A 16,846-nucleotide genomic window follows, 5' to 3' on the forward strand; every position below is an offset into this window, starting at 1 on the left:
TGGGTGTGTCCTCTGGGTGCCATTTCCCCCTTCAGAAAGAAGAGTTCAAATGGAAATAAAAACAAAACCAAACCCACACTAGGATTCGAGTGCAAGTCAAAGAGGGAGGGTCAGCCAAGAAAACCCGTGTTCCTTGCAAACTTGGCAGATGGGAAGTTGGCGTAGAGATTAAGAACCGGGCCTTCATAACTCTGTGCATTGGAAGACTGGTACCTTTCAGGCACATTTCAAACTGTCCCCACAGCTCCCTGGGGCCTTCACATACCAACTATGGTCTACTGCAAGCCCAGACACAAGCTGTTTTTTCTCTCAACCTAGTTTCTCTGATTATGCTGTCCTGAGTTGGAGAATGCAAGTTCACGTTGCCGTAGATTGGGTCTGCGATGTACCCCAAACGCCCATGAGGCAGAGGCTCAGTCTCCAGCTTGGTTCCGGCACGGGAATGGGAGAACTTTTAACCAGCAGGGACTCCTGGAAGGTTTTGGTTATTAGGGACAGGCCCTCAAAGTGGACTGTGGGACTTGGTCTCTTCCTTTCCTGCACTTCCTGTCCCAGGCACGAGGGGAGTACTTTTGCTCACCTATGTGTGGCCACTACAATTTATTACCCAGCAAAGCATGAATTGAAACTTCTAAATCTTGAGCCAGAAGCCACTGTCCATCCTTATGAGGTATTTATCTCAGATGCTTGAATTTTCTATGTTTTCATGCCATAATTTTCTTTAGACATAACTTAAATCCCATCACCAAGAGTCGGAAACTTCTATAGAATTTCATCGTGGGGGTTGGGGATTTAGCTCAGTGGTAGAGCGCTTGCCTAGGGAAGCGCAAGGCCCTGGGTTCGATCCCCAGCTCGAAAAGAAAAGAACCAAAAAAAAAAAAAAAAAAAAAAAAAAAGAATTTCATCGTGAAGTAAGTTCTCATTACATTTAGTAATCCTTCTTTGAAGTCACATTGTTCCTGACATCCACTCTTACCACCTTTCTCAAATAACAGGGTCCCAGGCCTTTGGTGGATACACATGCCGTCTGGAATAAAATTAGGATCCTGGCTTTCTTGGCAGTTGGGTTGAGCAGATGCAGGCCTTCCAGCCAGTGAAATAGAAAGGCATGTGCACTGTACACACCTCCCTGTACGGACTGGGAAATTATTTATTTCTTATTTTTTTTAAGATTTATTTATTTTACATATAAGAGTACACTGTAGCTGTCTTCAGACACACCAGAAGAGGGCATCAGATCCCATTACAGATGGTTGTGAGCCACCATGTGGTTGCTGGGAATTGAACTCAGGACCTCAGGAAGAGCAGTCAGTGCTCTTAACCACTGAGCTGTCTCTCCAGCCTCGGAAATGATTTCTTTTTTTTCAATTTTCATTTTTGAGACAATGAGTCTCTATGTAGTCCTGGATTTCCTGGAACTTACTACGGAAGACCGGGCTGATCTCTAACTCACAGAGATCCATCTGCCTCTGCTGCCTGAGTCCTGGGATCAAAGGCTCATGTCCCCATACCCTGTCTGGGAAGTGTTCTAAGAGGCATCCCTTTTGCTATCTGGAATGTGGATTTAATGGCCAGAGCTTCAGGAGCTATTAGAATGAAAACCATGTGTTACGGAGACACTAGTTAGAGGGAGCTGGATTCTGGACACACAGCTCATTAGCTGTGGCTTGTGTCCCACCCAGCCTAACTTTCAGGGCCATAGTCTTGAGAGGTGATTAGGTAATGGGGGCTCATTAGTCCTGAGGGTTATTGTAATAACCATAGTGGAATAGCTTTGTTATGAAAGTGAGTCTCTCTGTGCTCTCTGCCTTCCACCTTCTGGAATCGTGCAGCATTAGAGTCTGCTCTTCAGTTTTGGCCTTCGCAGGCAATAGAACCTTGAAAGATAAATTCCTGTTCATTACACAACCTTGGGGATTCTGTTATGGCCGCACAAAACATTCCATGTAAACCATATGCACAGATGTAAACAGACCACCGCATGTGAGCCCTGGACTGATCCCTTCTAGTTTCCCTTTTGTCAGCAGGAAAACATTCTACCACAGAGTTCTCTGGGCTACATCCATCTTTCTTCTTACCTTTTGTCTTGAGTCAATGTCTCACCAACCCAGCTCAGTTTAATTTGTGAGCCTCAGCAGGATGTACAACCAGAACCATAGGCCTTGCCACTAGGCCTGGCTGGTTTTAGGCCTTTGAATGTAAGAGAGGAACTTTTATCCTGATTGTTTTTTTTTTTTTTCTGTTTCTTGAGGCCAAAGATAATTTCATCTCATGCATGTAATACCTTCCAAAGCAAAATTATTTTTTTTCCAGAGTAAACAGATGCTAAGCAGGGGGAGAAGGCTCTGTGTTAGTTTTCTAATATTAAGACATTTATGAAGATGCTCTTGACTTCATAGTCTTTTATAAAAATGATTTGTGTTTTATGTGCACGAGTGTTAGCCTACATGCATGTCTGTGTACCACATGCATGCCTAGTATCTACAGGGGCCAGGAGAGGGTGTTGGAGCCTCTCGAACTTGAGTTACAAATGGTTGTGAGCTGTCATGTGGGTGCTGGGAATAGGACCTGGGTCTTCCGTAAGAGCAGACAGTGCTCTTAACCACTGAGCCTCCTCTCAAGCCCGGCTTTACAATCTTGGAGACTGACCAGCCCTACTTACCTCGATGGTGAAAAGCACAGGCTTCAGATCCTCGTAGGTGATTTTTATCTTCTCAGTTGCTCGTTTTGCCTGAACATCAGTCTCTGCTACCACAGCACAGACGACCTGGCCCACGCAGAGAACCTGTAAAGCACATATGTAAACAGCACCTGTAAAGTTCATACATAGACACGCAGCACCCATAAAGTACATACATAGATATGCAGTACCCGTAAAGTACATACATAGACATGCAGTACCCGTAAAGTACATACATAGACATGCAGCACCCGTAAAGTACATACATAGACACACAGCACCCGTAAAGTTCATACATAGACACGCAGCACCCGTAAAGTTCATACATAGACACTCAGCACCCATAAAGTACATACATAGACACACAGCACCCATAAAGTACATACATAGACACACAGCACCCATAAAGTACATACATAGACATGCAGCACCTATAAAATACATACATAGACACGCAGCACCTGTAAAGTACATACATAAACATAGAATACCATGAAGTGGGTAGAGGGAGATGGCTCTCAGTGTGTAACAGGGCTTGCTGTGCAAGCCTGGGGACCTGAGTTCAATCCCTGGGACCCACGTAAAGGTAGGTGGAGATAGAAACAACTCCATTAGGTTGTCCTCTGACCTCCGCATGTCCCACACTCCCCACTATACTAATGATAAATGAACCAATTTAAATAATTTTAAAGCAAATAGAACAGAAGCCAAGCTCAATCTCTCCAGTGGTCGGTGTCTTAGATGTCATTGTTGAAAAGAAATAGATACACTGGAGTTACATGGGCTTGGGTACAGATTTTAAAATAGTGAAAAAGGAAGGCGGGTTGTGCCTAGTGAGTGTGAGACCCTCGGTTAGACCGACAGCACCACACGCAAAAAGCGCATATTATAGGTTTTGCCCATGGCCACTGTATTCAGTATTCCCAGATGTTGACTGTAACATGAACCGGCTGAGTCTCCTGCATGGTGTGTTCACATGAATTCTTCGTCCTGCCATTTAAGAGCTTACAGTGTACGTGGTGGCCCCTGCTGTGAACTGACAAACTACTGATTCAACGACTGACTGTGTTCAAGCACCTATGAGATAGCATCTGGAGACAGGACCTTTACAGAGGTTATTAACACAGAGTGGGGCCTTTGCACAATATGACTGGTGAGCTAAGAAGAGAGTGAACAGAGAAAAGGCACCATGAAGACAAGGAGCAGGCCGCAGTCAGCAAGCACAGAGACTGCAGAAGCCAGACCTGCTGACCTGGCTTTGGCTCAGCTCTAGAAAATCCATTTCTGTTTCAGCCTCGCATATGCATTTTTGCAACTTTTTAATTTTTTTTAAAGATTTATTTATTTTATTTATATGAGTACACTGTAGCTGTCTTCAGACACACCAGAAGAGGGCATCGGATCCCACTACAGATGGTTGTGAGCCACCATGTGGTTGCTGGGATTTGAACTCAGGACCTCTGGGAGAGCAGTCAGTGCTCTTAACCACTGAGCCATCTCTCCAGCCCAACTTTTTAATGTTTATGTACATAGATGGTTTGCCTGTGTGTAAGTCTGTGCACCACATGCATGCAGTGCCCACAGAGGCCAGAAGAGCATGTTGCCTGGGGAACTGGAGCAACAGACAGTTGTGAGCTGTCATGTGGGTACTGGGACTCGAACCCGTGTCTTCAGGAAGAGCAGACAGAGCTCTTAACCACTGAGCCACGTCTCCAGCTCCATGTTCAGGCAGTTTTATTATGGCAGCCCCAATAGCCTGATACATGACAGCCAACCTCTTTTGATGGACTCGACAAAAGACCAAAACCAAAACCAAAAAAACCCAACCAAACAACCAAAAAACTCAGTAATGTCTTCCACAGCTGGAGGAGAAGGTGTGTGGTTGATTGAAATGTGACAGTAGTGACAATAGCCAGCACATCATGTGCCAACCATTGTCCTAGGCACCTCGTGTGTGGTCACTTGCCTAACTCCTATGATACAATGGTCATTCCTCCTTTAGAGACGGTAAACTCCCAGGGCATACAGTTGGTGGAAACACGGGAACAGAAGCCAGCTGCTCTGGCCCCAAGTCAGGGTGGTCCATAAATGATTGCTACATTTGAATCAAAAGCCCAGAGACAGCTAAGACAACTTATTAAAAATGGAGCATGTGAAGGAAAGAGAGAACAGGTTTAGGAAGGGAGAGAGTCCATGTAAATAAAAGGGCAGGGCTGTGGTCCACTACCTCCTTTCTAGATCTTTCTAGGACAGTGGTTCTCAACCTGTGGGTCTCGACCCTTCCGGAGGTTGAATGACCCTTCCATGGGGTTGCATAGCAGAGATCCTGTATAGCAGCTATTCACATTACTATTAATGACAGTAGTAAAATTACAGTTATAAAGTAGCAATGAAATAATGTTATGGTTGGAGGTCACCACAACAGGAGGAACTGTATTAAAGGGCTGCAGCATTGGGAAGGTTGAGAACCACTGTTGTAGAGCATTCTATCCTGGTATAGATCATTTCCTTGGATTTACTCTTCAGATAAGGGCAAATGAACTCAGAGGTGCACAGTGGCTGATCAGATTTGTGTCAGTTTTTATGTTATTTCCTAACTTCAGAAAAGCAAGGTAGAATGGTGGCACTTGGGGAAAGAGGAGGAGCCAGGGCCTTGGCAACACCGGCATCTCAGTGGTAGAAAACTCCAGGAGGCTAGGTCAGGTGACTGACAGGGTCCTCGGGTGACCTGCATAGGTGTGTGGGAAAGCATGTCCCACTCATACCTTATCTACAGCCAGTAATTTGTCATCCTCTTCACCATTGTTGCCCGGGATGTCTTCAGCTGTTATCACATCGACCACACCAGGCAGGTCTAGGACCTCGGATGAGTCGATCGATCTGGACACACGGAGACATTTAAGGAGACCTGTGCAAACGCTGAGGGCCTCAAACCCAGAAGTCCTGCTGCAGGGCCAGGACGCAACCCTCTAGCTGCTGGGGAGGGGCAGTGAGGCCGGTCCTCTCAGGAAATGCACGGCTGTATTTATTTCCTATTCAGTAACGAGGCTGCTGATTCAGTGGTATCTGAGTCATGTGTGAGGCTTCGGGGAGATGAGGCTATGACCTCAGAAAGTAAACAAGAGGCCCGACAGTTTTTACTTTTTAGTTTGTGAGATGAGGTCTCATGCAGCCCACATGGGCCTGGACTTAGCTATGTGACCTTGCACTGGTCCTGTTGCCTCGGCCTCCTGAGTGCTGGAATTACTGTGGTTTAGAGCTGTGCTGGATTTGTGTGGTGCAGGGGATTAAACATGAGAGAGTTTCAGTACTCTACCAACCGACCCGCATCCCCACCTCCTGTGCTTTTGTTTGTCTGTTTGTTTTCAGGACAGTCTATTCTATATATTTTTCTTCCTCCTGGAGCATTTTGGATCAGGGCATTGCAGAAAAGGGCACAGTCCCATGAGGCATCCCCACTGTAATGTCAAAATTAACCTGTAAGCCCCACCTGCTCAAGAACCAGGTAACTCCTTGGAATGCTGGGAGTTGTAGTTCTTGGAAAATAATAAAGCCTCATGGGGAAGTACAGAGGCCTGTAGGTTTGTCTTTTTAAGGTACTACTATACCTCAGGGCCATTTTCGGGTGGGAAATTCCAGGGAATGGTCCTGACCAAAGCCCATCTCTTGGTCAATATTTAATATTTAGTAAAGCTTGTTTTAATTTGGCCCAAAATGGTAGAATTAATTTTTCTCTGTTCATGACTCTTAGGATTAATTGTACCTTTAAAAGGTTCTTGGAAGCTTTACTTACATGATTCTTGCATGAGCTCTGGTACTGGTCACTAAAGCCATGAAAAGTTCTTTATCCACCCTGGGGATGTCATCACAAAATACAGCTTCCCCCGTGGCATGTTTAAGACCTGACAGGTGCATGATGGGACGTCCAACTGGATCTTGGAGAGGTTGGTGAGAATTCACTCTCTACAGAAGAAGAGAGAGTTAGCCCAGAAAACTTTCATCTCAGGAGGCCTGGCTGACTCGGGGAGGAGGCCTAGGACAGTCCCTTTGGGCCACAAACATCAGAGCGAGTCAGAGGATGAACATGACCATTTCACGATGTAACTGTAACAGAGTGGGGCACTGTCCTCATCCTTCCAATGACGGACCTGCTTGTGTGCATCATTCTGATGAGGCCTAAGTGGCATGGCACGACCACAGAGGGAGACCAAAGTCTGTGTGAGAAGACTTGACAGGGGGCAGAAAGCCAGGGGATGTTGAAAGAGTTTATTCTGGAGCTTTTCTCTGAGAAGCTTGCACTGATTGTGTGTGTGTGTGTGTGTGTGTGTGTGTGTATGTGTGTGTGTATGTGTGTTTGCGTGTGTATGCGTGTGAGTATGTGCATGGATGTGAGTGCGTGCACACATGTACATGTGAATGAGCATAGGCATGTGTGTATGCGTGTGAGTATATATGTGTGTGAGTGTGTGTGTATGCACACACGTGCACATGAATGAGCGTATGCATGTGAGTGTGTATGCCTGTGAGTATATATGTGTGTGAGTGTGTGTATGCACACACGTGCACATGAATGAGCGTATGCATGTGAGTGTGTATGCATGTGAGTGTATATGCATATGAGTGTGTGCATGCCCATGCGTGTTAGGTGTCTAACCATGGACAAATGGCTAACAGAGGTGCCCATTTAACATAGCAAAGCAGACTCTGGCCACAAGACTCCCTCACCCCCACTCACAAGTACCCGTACAGAGTCACGCTGGCTGGCGTACCCCACTCTACTCTCGCTTCTCCGGCCTCTGAGCTTTCCTTCTGTTTCCTAGCTTCTCTGACTCCTACATAATCTCAGCCATCTTGGATTTTGTTCTCTTGGTCTTTGGCTTCTTTCTTACCGCCCTGCCCCCATACCTCTCCCCTCCTCTCTCTTCTTTTGATTTCCCCCACCCCTCCTCACGGACAGGTTCAGTCTTGACCCTGCCAGATGCCTCTGGCTGTCCTTTCCCTCATTTCTACAATAAACCCTACCTCCTCAACCACACCTAGGAGAGCCGTGTCCTCATTGTTTCATTCAGTGTGCGTGCGTGCGTGCGTGCGTGTGTGTGTGTGTGTGTGTGTGTGTGTGTGTGTGTGTGTTGGGGAGGGCATGCACCAGCAAGAACAGCTATTTTCTAAATTGTTCTTCCAGAAGGGTGAGCTTAGTCACTTGCAGGCCTCTTGTTTGTTGACTGGAGATTAAACACGTGCAGTTTGGGCTAGAGACTGAACCTCTGGGCTTAGCTACTCTTCTGGGTAGGTACTTAACAAATACCCAAAGATATCACTTTAGAGTAATTATGACTGTCTGTCTGCAGATCCGTCTGGCAGTGCAGCCTGTATCCTCCAGCACCAGCTCTTGGGAGCCAGAGGCTACTGACTTGGATTAGGAACAATTAGAAAGAACTAAAAGCCACCCATGTGAATAGCTCGCCTGGCCCACACAGTTCCCTCTTATCTCTCAGTGTAGGTTTCAGTGAAATCAAACTCACTGACCTGGTATGTTTGGACTCCCCGGGGTAGCGTGACCTGGAAATCTCCCAGAGAGCTTCGGGACCGGTCTGCGATCTCTGGATAACGCTGGCTGTCCTGGGATCACTCAGCACAAAGAGAGAGACTGGTTAGTCTGGTTCAGGTTGGGTTTGGATTATGTAAAAACCTCTTCTAACGTGCTGAGGTTGGCCTAGTTACCCTGCCAGGGTTTCGCTTTTTATGACCCTGGTGCCCTTCCACCCTCCCATCCATGACAGGGCTTGGGTGACTGGTTTGAATCTGATCCTCAAGTCCCTGGAGGGATAGGTCTGATAATGAACTTAGAGGTGGGGGTGGAGGGGTGTTGCTAGGAAGAACACTCTAGGCTGGAGAAGCCATCCCGGAACGAGCCAGAGCCCATGGCTCACAAAAGGGAGAAAGCTCTGAGGATACTCCAGTATCCTAGCCGCTCTGAGGACAGGGAAGGGGGAACATTGTGATCGTGGTCAGGGGAGGGTTGAGCGAGAGCCAGGACAAGGCAGGAGAACAGTGGGAGTGTGGATATTCATTAACATATTCCAGATGTTTGCAATCAGGAAACCTAGAGAGCTGTGTAGATGTTAGTAGACCTATCAGTGTTCGTATTTTGAAACATAAAAACTCGACTTCACATTTCATATTGATTAAGAATTCTAGAGTAAACAACATGAAGCTTTAGTAGCACACAGGAGATCAGTGTTTGTCTGGACAGGGGTGGGGATAAAGGAAGGGGGCGTGGGGATTCTCCTGGGTGGGGAAGTGCAGTGTATTTAGTTTGAGTTGGTGGCGCCAAGTTTAAACAGGTGGGTTCTATTACATATTTATCATTTGTCTCTTGTTTCACTGCAAATTATGTTTCAATAAAGATTATTTTAAAAGGAAAAAAAAATCACAGAGTAGAGACAGAGACCTAGTAACTTTTCTGTGCTGGGGCACAATGAACACCTGGTCTGACAGGCCTTCAGGGCTGAATCCCAGGGCTAGCACTGGCTAGGACTGACAAAGGCTTCCCCAGAACGGAGGACAGATAATGCTAACAGGCTCTCCACGGGACAAGTGGCAAAAGCCGTGGTAAGGCTAGGAACTTCTGCAGCAAGGAACTACAAGGAACTACTAAATGTCACCAGCAAATGTCACCAGGAAGCCACCAGAAGCCAGGTGAAGGCAGTAGACAGTTCTCAGGAAGAACCTTACCAGCTCTGATAACACCTCTGGTTTTCAGCTTATTTATTTTTTATTTAGAGATAGGTCTCACTCTGTAGCTCAGACAGGACTTGAACTCACTGTGATCTCTCTGCCTCAGCCTCTCAAATGGTGGGATCATAAGGTTGAGTCACCTCACCCTGCTCCCTGATGGCACCTTGGTCAAGGCCATCTGACCAGGAGCATGTGTGAGAGCAGCTCTCACTGTCCTCCAATGCACTTACGGTGGATTCAGGGAGCAGCCTCCCGTCGGCCTTCAGTTCCTGCAGAACCTCCAGGTAGAACTTGAAGAAGAAGCTGACAATCAGAGTCCTCCTGAATTCCACTTTGCCTCCCACGGCTGAGCCTGGGAGGGAGACTTCGTCCAGAAGCAGTCTGCAAGCCTCGTCTAGCAGCAGTGCGTTCCAGCGCCTGGCACGGTGTGAGGTGAGAAGAATCAGTTAAAAGCTGTTTGATTGCACAGAACTGACATTTTAGAGACACCCCCACCCCCAGGGGTTCCCTTAGAATCACCATTAACAAGGGACTTTGGAAAAAAATCAAAGCCTGAGAGTTGCTCCAGGAGGCACAAGAATCGTGTCTGGGAATGGGGCCTTCTCCATTGCAGCATAAGTCATGCATGTTTTAAAGTCAGAATATTCTTGAACCATTCCAGAATATTCTGGAGCAGAACAGAATTCACACTTGGATGCCCTACCAGGGAAGAAATAGCGTGTGCCCTATGATAGGAGCATTGGGTGTTCCGTGGAGAGGCCTGCTGGGTGTTCATTTGCAGGAGAAAAGGGGGCTGGATGAGAAAACACAGGCCGTTTTTGTTGTGTCCCTCTCCCCAAAAGTGGCTTAATTGAAGCCAAATAATGTGGAATTAACTGAGCAAAACTAAAGAAGGAAGAAGCAGTGATCTTCTTTGAGTCCGAGTTCTGTCATTCCAGGGCAACAGTTGTCAACGGTTGTCAGGGCCAATTGCTCTTCCTGTCATTGAGGTTCCCTTTAAGGCACAGTGTTCATGACTCACCGGCCCAGGAGCTGCTGGCAGGATCTGTGTGCACTGACGGTGGTGGGCCCCACCCCTCCATAGGCAATGCTCAGCTCCTCAATGATGTCTGTGCCTTCTTTGAACAGGACTCTCATGCCAGCATTTACATCAGGCAAGGCGTTCTGATGGCACTGGGCCTGCCGGAAGGCAGACACAAACTCCCTCTGAGGAGACAGAAACCACTGGGGGTCATTTGATATATCAGAATAAAAAGCTAGGTTTCTTCCCAGGTCCTCTGCAAGAGCAACAAGTGCTCACAGGGCTGAGCCATCTCTAACTCAACCATTTTCCTATTTGCTACCTTTGCATGCCAAAGCTTCTGTCCCACAGGAAGGACTACCAAAGATCAACCATTGCTGAAATGAAACTTAAGACTTCATTACAACCTGTGAGTGTCGTGTGTGTGTGTGTGTGTGTGTGTGTGTGTGATTGTGCTTCTTTTAGAGACAAGCACAGCTTTTGGGAAGAGGCCTATGGAACAGAGGGCTGAAGGCCACTTCCATAGCTAGCTGGGTGGCCACATCCACTTTGGTATCCCTGGCCAGCGAACATCTGGAGGCCTTGTGTTTCTATGAGCTGTAGGGGTTGGCAGAAATTCGGGGCTGGGAAAGCCAAGTCTGGGGCTCCGGCTTCCTGTGTGTCAGGTGGAGAAGCTCCATCTGCAGCTGGAGAGCCTTCACCCATGGAAACAAGTGGGCTCAGGAGCATGACCACAGGCAGGACACACCCTACAGCTGCAACAACAACCGAACCCCACATCCCAGCACCGCTTACGCAGGGCAGTCCCAGAGGCTTTTGGTGAACCAGTTTGTAGTGGGTCAGAAACAGTTCTAGGGGCATAGTCACCTTCCTTCCACCTGTCTGCATATGGCAGAGATGACTTCACTATGGACGACGGGGAGAAACAACTTCAAGGCCACTAACCGGGTTCTTACCTTCTGAGAGTGGGGGATGTACACCGACCCCAGAATCTCTTCAGGCTTCAGGTCTTCATTTGCCAACCCAGCAAGAAAATGTCCATTGAGGGGAATCTGCCTCAGGCCTTCTGTGGAAGGAAATGCCATTTCTATACAACTGAGGGAAAGGCAAGCCCATTTCGCACTTTCAGAGGTTGGCTGCCAGAGGAGAAGGCACACAACCTCTGTTCACAGAGACAGATGCAGAGGTTCCTGTCTGTGACACTGTTCCACGTCCCCTTTCCCTCCACTGTACGTGACATTTGTTTTCCTGTCAATGCTCACGCCATACCTACTAGCCCTGTGGGTTTTCATCCTTCAGCAGAGACTGGCTAACTAGAATGGTGGATGAAGGGTCAAGGCTGAGGTGGAATTTAATGCTAACACTGGCTTAACTTCACTGCTAGCACAGTCATCTGCTTTTTCACACTTGGTTTTGTGTTCTGGATGTAAGCACACCTTTAAACAGCTTCTCAAATCTCCCTTGTGCTCAGTTGTCCCCTCTTGGGTCCCGAGCATTATCCTCTGGCTTTAAAACATGGTTTGCCCTTTTTAAGGCATAGGCCAGTGTTCTCAACCCGTCCTAAGACCATTGGAAAATACAGATATTTACCATTCATAACAGTAGCAAAATTACAGTTAGGATGTAGCAATGAAGATAATTTTATGTTTGGAGGAGGGGGCATCACCACAACATGAGGAACTCTACTAGAGAGTTGCTGCGTTAGTAAGGGTTGAGAACCACTGGTCTGTGTCCTGAAAAGGTCAAACTACAGCCCAGGGATGGCATGAATTCTGTGCTGATGTGGTCGTAATTGGATGGGAAACCCCAAAGTCCCTGCTGATCACTGCCTCCCTGCCTTGCTGCTAAGTCTGTGAGCTGAGATCCTGCCTTCTCTGGAGGGATGGAGTTCTGCTCTAGCTTTGGCAGAGTTTGGAAAGTAGAAACCGTAAGTCAAAGGTAACTACAAATATCCCATAGGACATTGCTACCATCGTCATAGCAGAAGGCCCTGGGAAGGGACCTCACCATCTTGGTATCCCGAGAGCCTTGACCTCTTGACTGTTTTGTGTATACTGGGGTCATCCCAAGCTGTAGGCCTTGTGTCCTCAGAGAGGAGCCCGGCTCAGTCAGTACACTTAACCTTCTATGCCCTCCCTCCTAATAGGCTTCATGCGAAACCAATCAGGGAGTGGGGCCTTAGCACTTTTTCTCAGCCCCCAAATCTTTCCCCATCACCTCTGAGCTCTGAGCAGTGAGCGACAGCATTAGGCACTTCAGGGAGCCTAGACGTCCATGGGGGCAGAGGCTGTGGCAGCTTTCTCTGTTTCCCTATGCCTGGGAGATGGCAGTGAGTCAAGATCTGCTGAGGGAGTGGGAGGGACAGAGGACAGAGTATTGGATGGTAGTAGGTATTCAGGGAGGAAAGAGGAGGGGCATTTTAGAGCTGGAAGCCCTGGAGACAGGACAGCATGGTTTGGGGAGATGAACGGAAGTCAGACTAACATTGGTCCACATCTGCTAAGGTTTCAGCCCTAGTCTTTCTCAAAAGTTAGGGCCAGAAAGATGGCTTGGGGGAAAGAGCACTTGTAGCCAAGTCTGATGACTTGAGTTCAATTCCCCAGGACCCCTTTGGTGGAAAGAAAGAACTGTCCACTCGTGCACTGTGATATGATCACACACACACATGCACACACACACACACACACACACACACACACACACACACACACACGTGCACACACTCAGATGCACACACAAGGTACAATACATTAGAAAAAGAACACCTCATTTAGCTCACGGACTTTAACAGGGTTTGTAACAATGAGGTGATAGCTGGGGAAGCTGAGGTAGAACACTTCCTAACATGTGTAAGGCCCTGGCCTGAGATGGAACTCTGGCGTGAGATTGGGGGGCTGTTTGGGGGTGACTCAGATTGGATGTAGATTGAGGGAGGAAGGCAGGACCTTTGCTCTCTTAGGCTAAAGGAAGACATCCTCTGAAACCTACCCACTCCCCACCCCACTCTTTTTTTTTTTTTTTTTTTGAGACAGGATCTCTTTACATAGTCCTGGAACTCACTCTGTAGACCAGGCTGGCCTTGGACTCATAAAGATCCTCTTGCCTCTGCCTCCTGAGTGCTGGGATTAAAGGTGTGTGCCACCAAGCCTAGTTCTCACTCACCTTTTAAAAGAATCTAATTTTATTGTTAGTTATGTACAGTTATGTTTTATGAGGTTACCTGCATGTGAATGTGGGTGACATCGGAGGCTAGCAACATCATATTTTCTAGAACTGAGTCATAGGTGGTCGTGAGCTACCTGACGTGGGAGCAACAGCAGGGCACGTTCCTCACTGCAGATCCACTTCTCCAGCCACGTCGCTTTACTTTGAAAGACTGGGTTTTAATTTTTGAAAATGATATATAATATATAGCCACATGTCTCTGTGGACATGTACCATGAGTGCAGGTGCCCACAGAAGCTGGGGGCATTGAGTCCCCCAGGAACCAGAGCTGTAGGCAGATGTGGGTGCTAGGACCTGAACTCCAGTCCTCTGCAAGAGCAGTGTGTACTCTTAGCCATCTCTGCAGGACCCTGAAACCTCACTCTCTGTTAGCCTTTACACACCATGCCTGGTCAAGCAAGAGCAGTGAACTAACACATGAGCATGAAGTCCTGTGTGTGTGTGTGTGGTGTGTGTGGGGTGGGTGGGTATGTGTGAACTGAGAGTTGGTGACCTAGGCTACTTACTACTAAATGCAGTTCCTTAAGAAAAATTAAAGATGTAATTAAAACCAAAAGGCTCTCTAAAGGCTTCCCAGAGTGCAGCTTACCTTCCGACAGCAGATTGAGTGTGGCGTTGCCCACAGAGAGGATGGGATTCAGGTCCGAGTAGTAATGCCTGCTTATAACATGTCCACCTAAGGACTAGAGAGAGCGCAACATCTTGGTTAGTGTCTCAGGTCAGGACATTTGCTTGTGATCCTCTCAGGGTCTCAGAAGGATCAAGAGGCGTCTTGGCCAGTTCTGTCCTCGGGGTCGGTGGATGTTGGGAGGCATCTCTTAGGCCTGCTTTGCCTGACCCCATTTCTCTGTTAGATGTGCTTCCAACCCCCAAACTCATCTGTCACCCTCTCCTTGACATCACGTGAGTTTTGGAAAAGTCAACGACATCTGCTGACTCCCGGAGGCTAAGGATCTCTGTGACACCACCCAGTGGATGTGGGAGAAGTGGCATGCGTGTGTGCTTGGAAAACCTCATGACAGTGATTCTCCAGCTGTGGTCCCACAAAGTCAAAGGCTGGCCAGCTTTCTGTAGGTTACACTTCTGTTAATGAAGCCAAAGACTAAATCAGGCTTTTTGACAGGTTACCAAGAGATTAGCAAAGCCATGATGGCCTTTGTGACCCGTGTTCCTGCTTAGCTACTGTGTTGAATTTCATCTAAAATTTTCCTGAACGTTTTACTAAATGTCACTTATTGATTTAAAAGTCTCTGTTAATTGATCTGTCACTTTAACCCGTCGAGACCTTTCAGCTTATCCCGTTGTCTCAGTGATGAGAAACAAGTGTGTGCCCAGAGACTGTCAGCCATGACCCACCGCCATGTTCCGGATCTGCTGTCCCGCCAAACTACGGAGGTGTTTCAGGAGAGCTCGGTAGGTCTGAGTTTTCTCCTCCGGGAGCTCAGAGATGCTCTCAGCTAAGACGTCCTTCACCTGAGCCAGGCTGCAGCAGGCACCTATGGTCAGTCCTGGAAAAGCAGGTTGTTTTCATTGGCACGGGAGGTGCAGAGCCCACATCACTACCCTAAGGTCTCACTTAACATTTGGTTAGTGTGCTGATTGCCGTGCGTGCGTGCGTGCGTGCGTGCATGCGTGCATGCGTGTGTGTGTGTGTGTGTGTGTGTGTGTGTGTGTGTGTGTGTGTGCAGAGCCCACATCACTACCCTAAGGTCTCACTTAACATTTGGTTAGTGTGTTGACTGCCGTTGTGACTGCTCCCACAACAGCTAGATCAGTCTCTGGGAACTGGAACTGGGCTTTCTGTGTGTATGTATGCATTCCTCTGTGTGCGTATATATACGACCTTGGTTGACAATCCTGGTTGGGTATTTTTTTGGTCAAAGTCTTTCATGGTTGAGAGCCTGTTAGATTGGATTGGGCCCATGAATCTCAGGGGTCTGCCTGTCTCTACTTCCTGAATACTGTGATTACAGCATGTCCTATTTTGCCCAGATATTTTATGTGGACTCTGGGGATCAAACTTAGATTTTTATGCTTGCAAGACCCAGATAGCTAGGCCAATTTCCCCAGTCTTGGCTATAAAACTTTTAAAAGGCTCAATGGTGGTCCATCTCCTGTGCAGCTATGGATGGGACCCTGTGGCCACACTCGTCTTTGGACAAGTATGAAGAAGTAGAGATAGGAGAGAAGAAACGTTGGCAACAACATGCCAGTGGTAGACCCTGCTAGAACTCCCATGATCCTTCTGAATGACCATGATTACTCTGTGGTTAAGGAGAATAAATCTGATAACATTATCACAATAGCAAAGGTCATTTGAATCCCTAGGTCGTGGTCTAAAAATCAACAATTATTTTTCAGAAGGAATGGAATTTATGGAACCCTGAAGGACAAAAATGGATGGCCTTCTCTCTGGCTTTATGGGTCTCACAGGGTTTATGGTGATGCCAATTTGAATCTGACATGACAGCACCACACTAAGACTCCCCGAGAGGAATGGCTCTTGATGATTCTTAGCAAAAAACCATGTGAACAATTAACCAAGTGATGACCAAACCAAGCTTCTATTTACCGGTGAAGACATGAAACAGGCTGTGTATGCCTCTCCACGTAAATCACCCCGCTTTGGGTGACGTTTTAGTATATACTGATTTGAAAACATTTCAAAATATAATAGCTCAGGAATTTAGGCCACGAAGACCCAAACGAGGATCAAATTAGTAACATTTTGGCTGCGAATTTTCCAACTCTGATAATCATAACCTTCATGAATCGGTCCATGAGAGACACTGGCCAATCAAAACATACACATCCCAAGGGAGCAGCTGCCTCAGGCTTCCCATTGGTGGATGGCGTTGGGTGTGGGGAAGGTCATGGGTCACAGCAAGGGGCAAAGGGAGCCATGGGTGAGCATCCAGGAGGAGTGGGACAGTGCTACTTGCCAACTGGCCCAGAGATTAATCAACGTTTTGACAATAGTTGGAGTTAAACACGTGAGCAAGAACTCCAGGGTTTCTCCTCAGCAGGACGAAAGGGTTCAAATCAATATAGGAAAGTATGTGGCCACTGGAACCACCCAGAATTGACCTTTTCAAGTAAGTCCTTCACCTCTCTCAAGTTTACATAATGAAACCCCAGCACACAGGGTTTGCGTTGAGTTCGCTCGCAGGCTTGGGTAATAA

At 47.3% G+C, this 16,846-nt stretch overlaps 1 protein-coding gene across 1 annotated transcript in view; it reads right to left on the reverse strand.

Moving 5' to 3' along the window:
• LOC116899433 (aldehyde oxidase 2) overlaps positions 1-16,846 on the reverse strand; it is an 86,604-nt gene that overhangs the window by 49,602 nt on the left and 20,156 nt on the right. The window contains exons 11-19 of the mRNA XM_032901187.1: positions 15,021-15,172; positions 14,254-14,347; positions 11,396-11,505; positions 10,440-10,624; positions 9,649-9,835; positions 8,207-8,299; positions 6,474-6,643; positions 5,446-5,560; positions 2,663-2,785 (exon numbers count right to left, since the gene is read on the reverse strand). Of these exons, the coding sequence (XP_032757078.1) occupies positions 2,663-2,785; positions 5,446-5,560; positions 6,474-6,643; positions 8,207-8,299; positions 9,649-9,835; positions 10,440-10,624; positions 11,396-11,505; positions 14,254-14,347; positions 15,021-15,172 (1,229 nt within the window). The remainder of the gene's footprint in view (positions 1-2,662; positions 2,786-5,445; positions 5,561-6,473; positions 6,644-8,206; positions 8,300-9,648; positions 9,836-10,439; positions 10,625-11,395; positions 11,506-14,253; positions 14,348-15,020; positions 15,173-16,846) is intronic.

This window comes from Rattus rattus, chromosome 4 (assembly GCF_011064425.1).
Source record: "Rattus rattus isolate New Zealand chromosome 4, Rrattus_CSIRO_v1, whole genome shotgun sequence".
NCBI classification, from domain to species: Eukaryota; Metazoa; Chordata; class Mammalia; order Rodentia; family Muridae; genus Rattus; species Rattus rattus.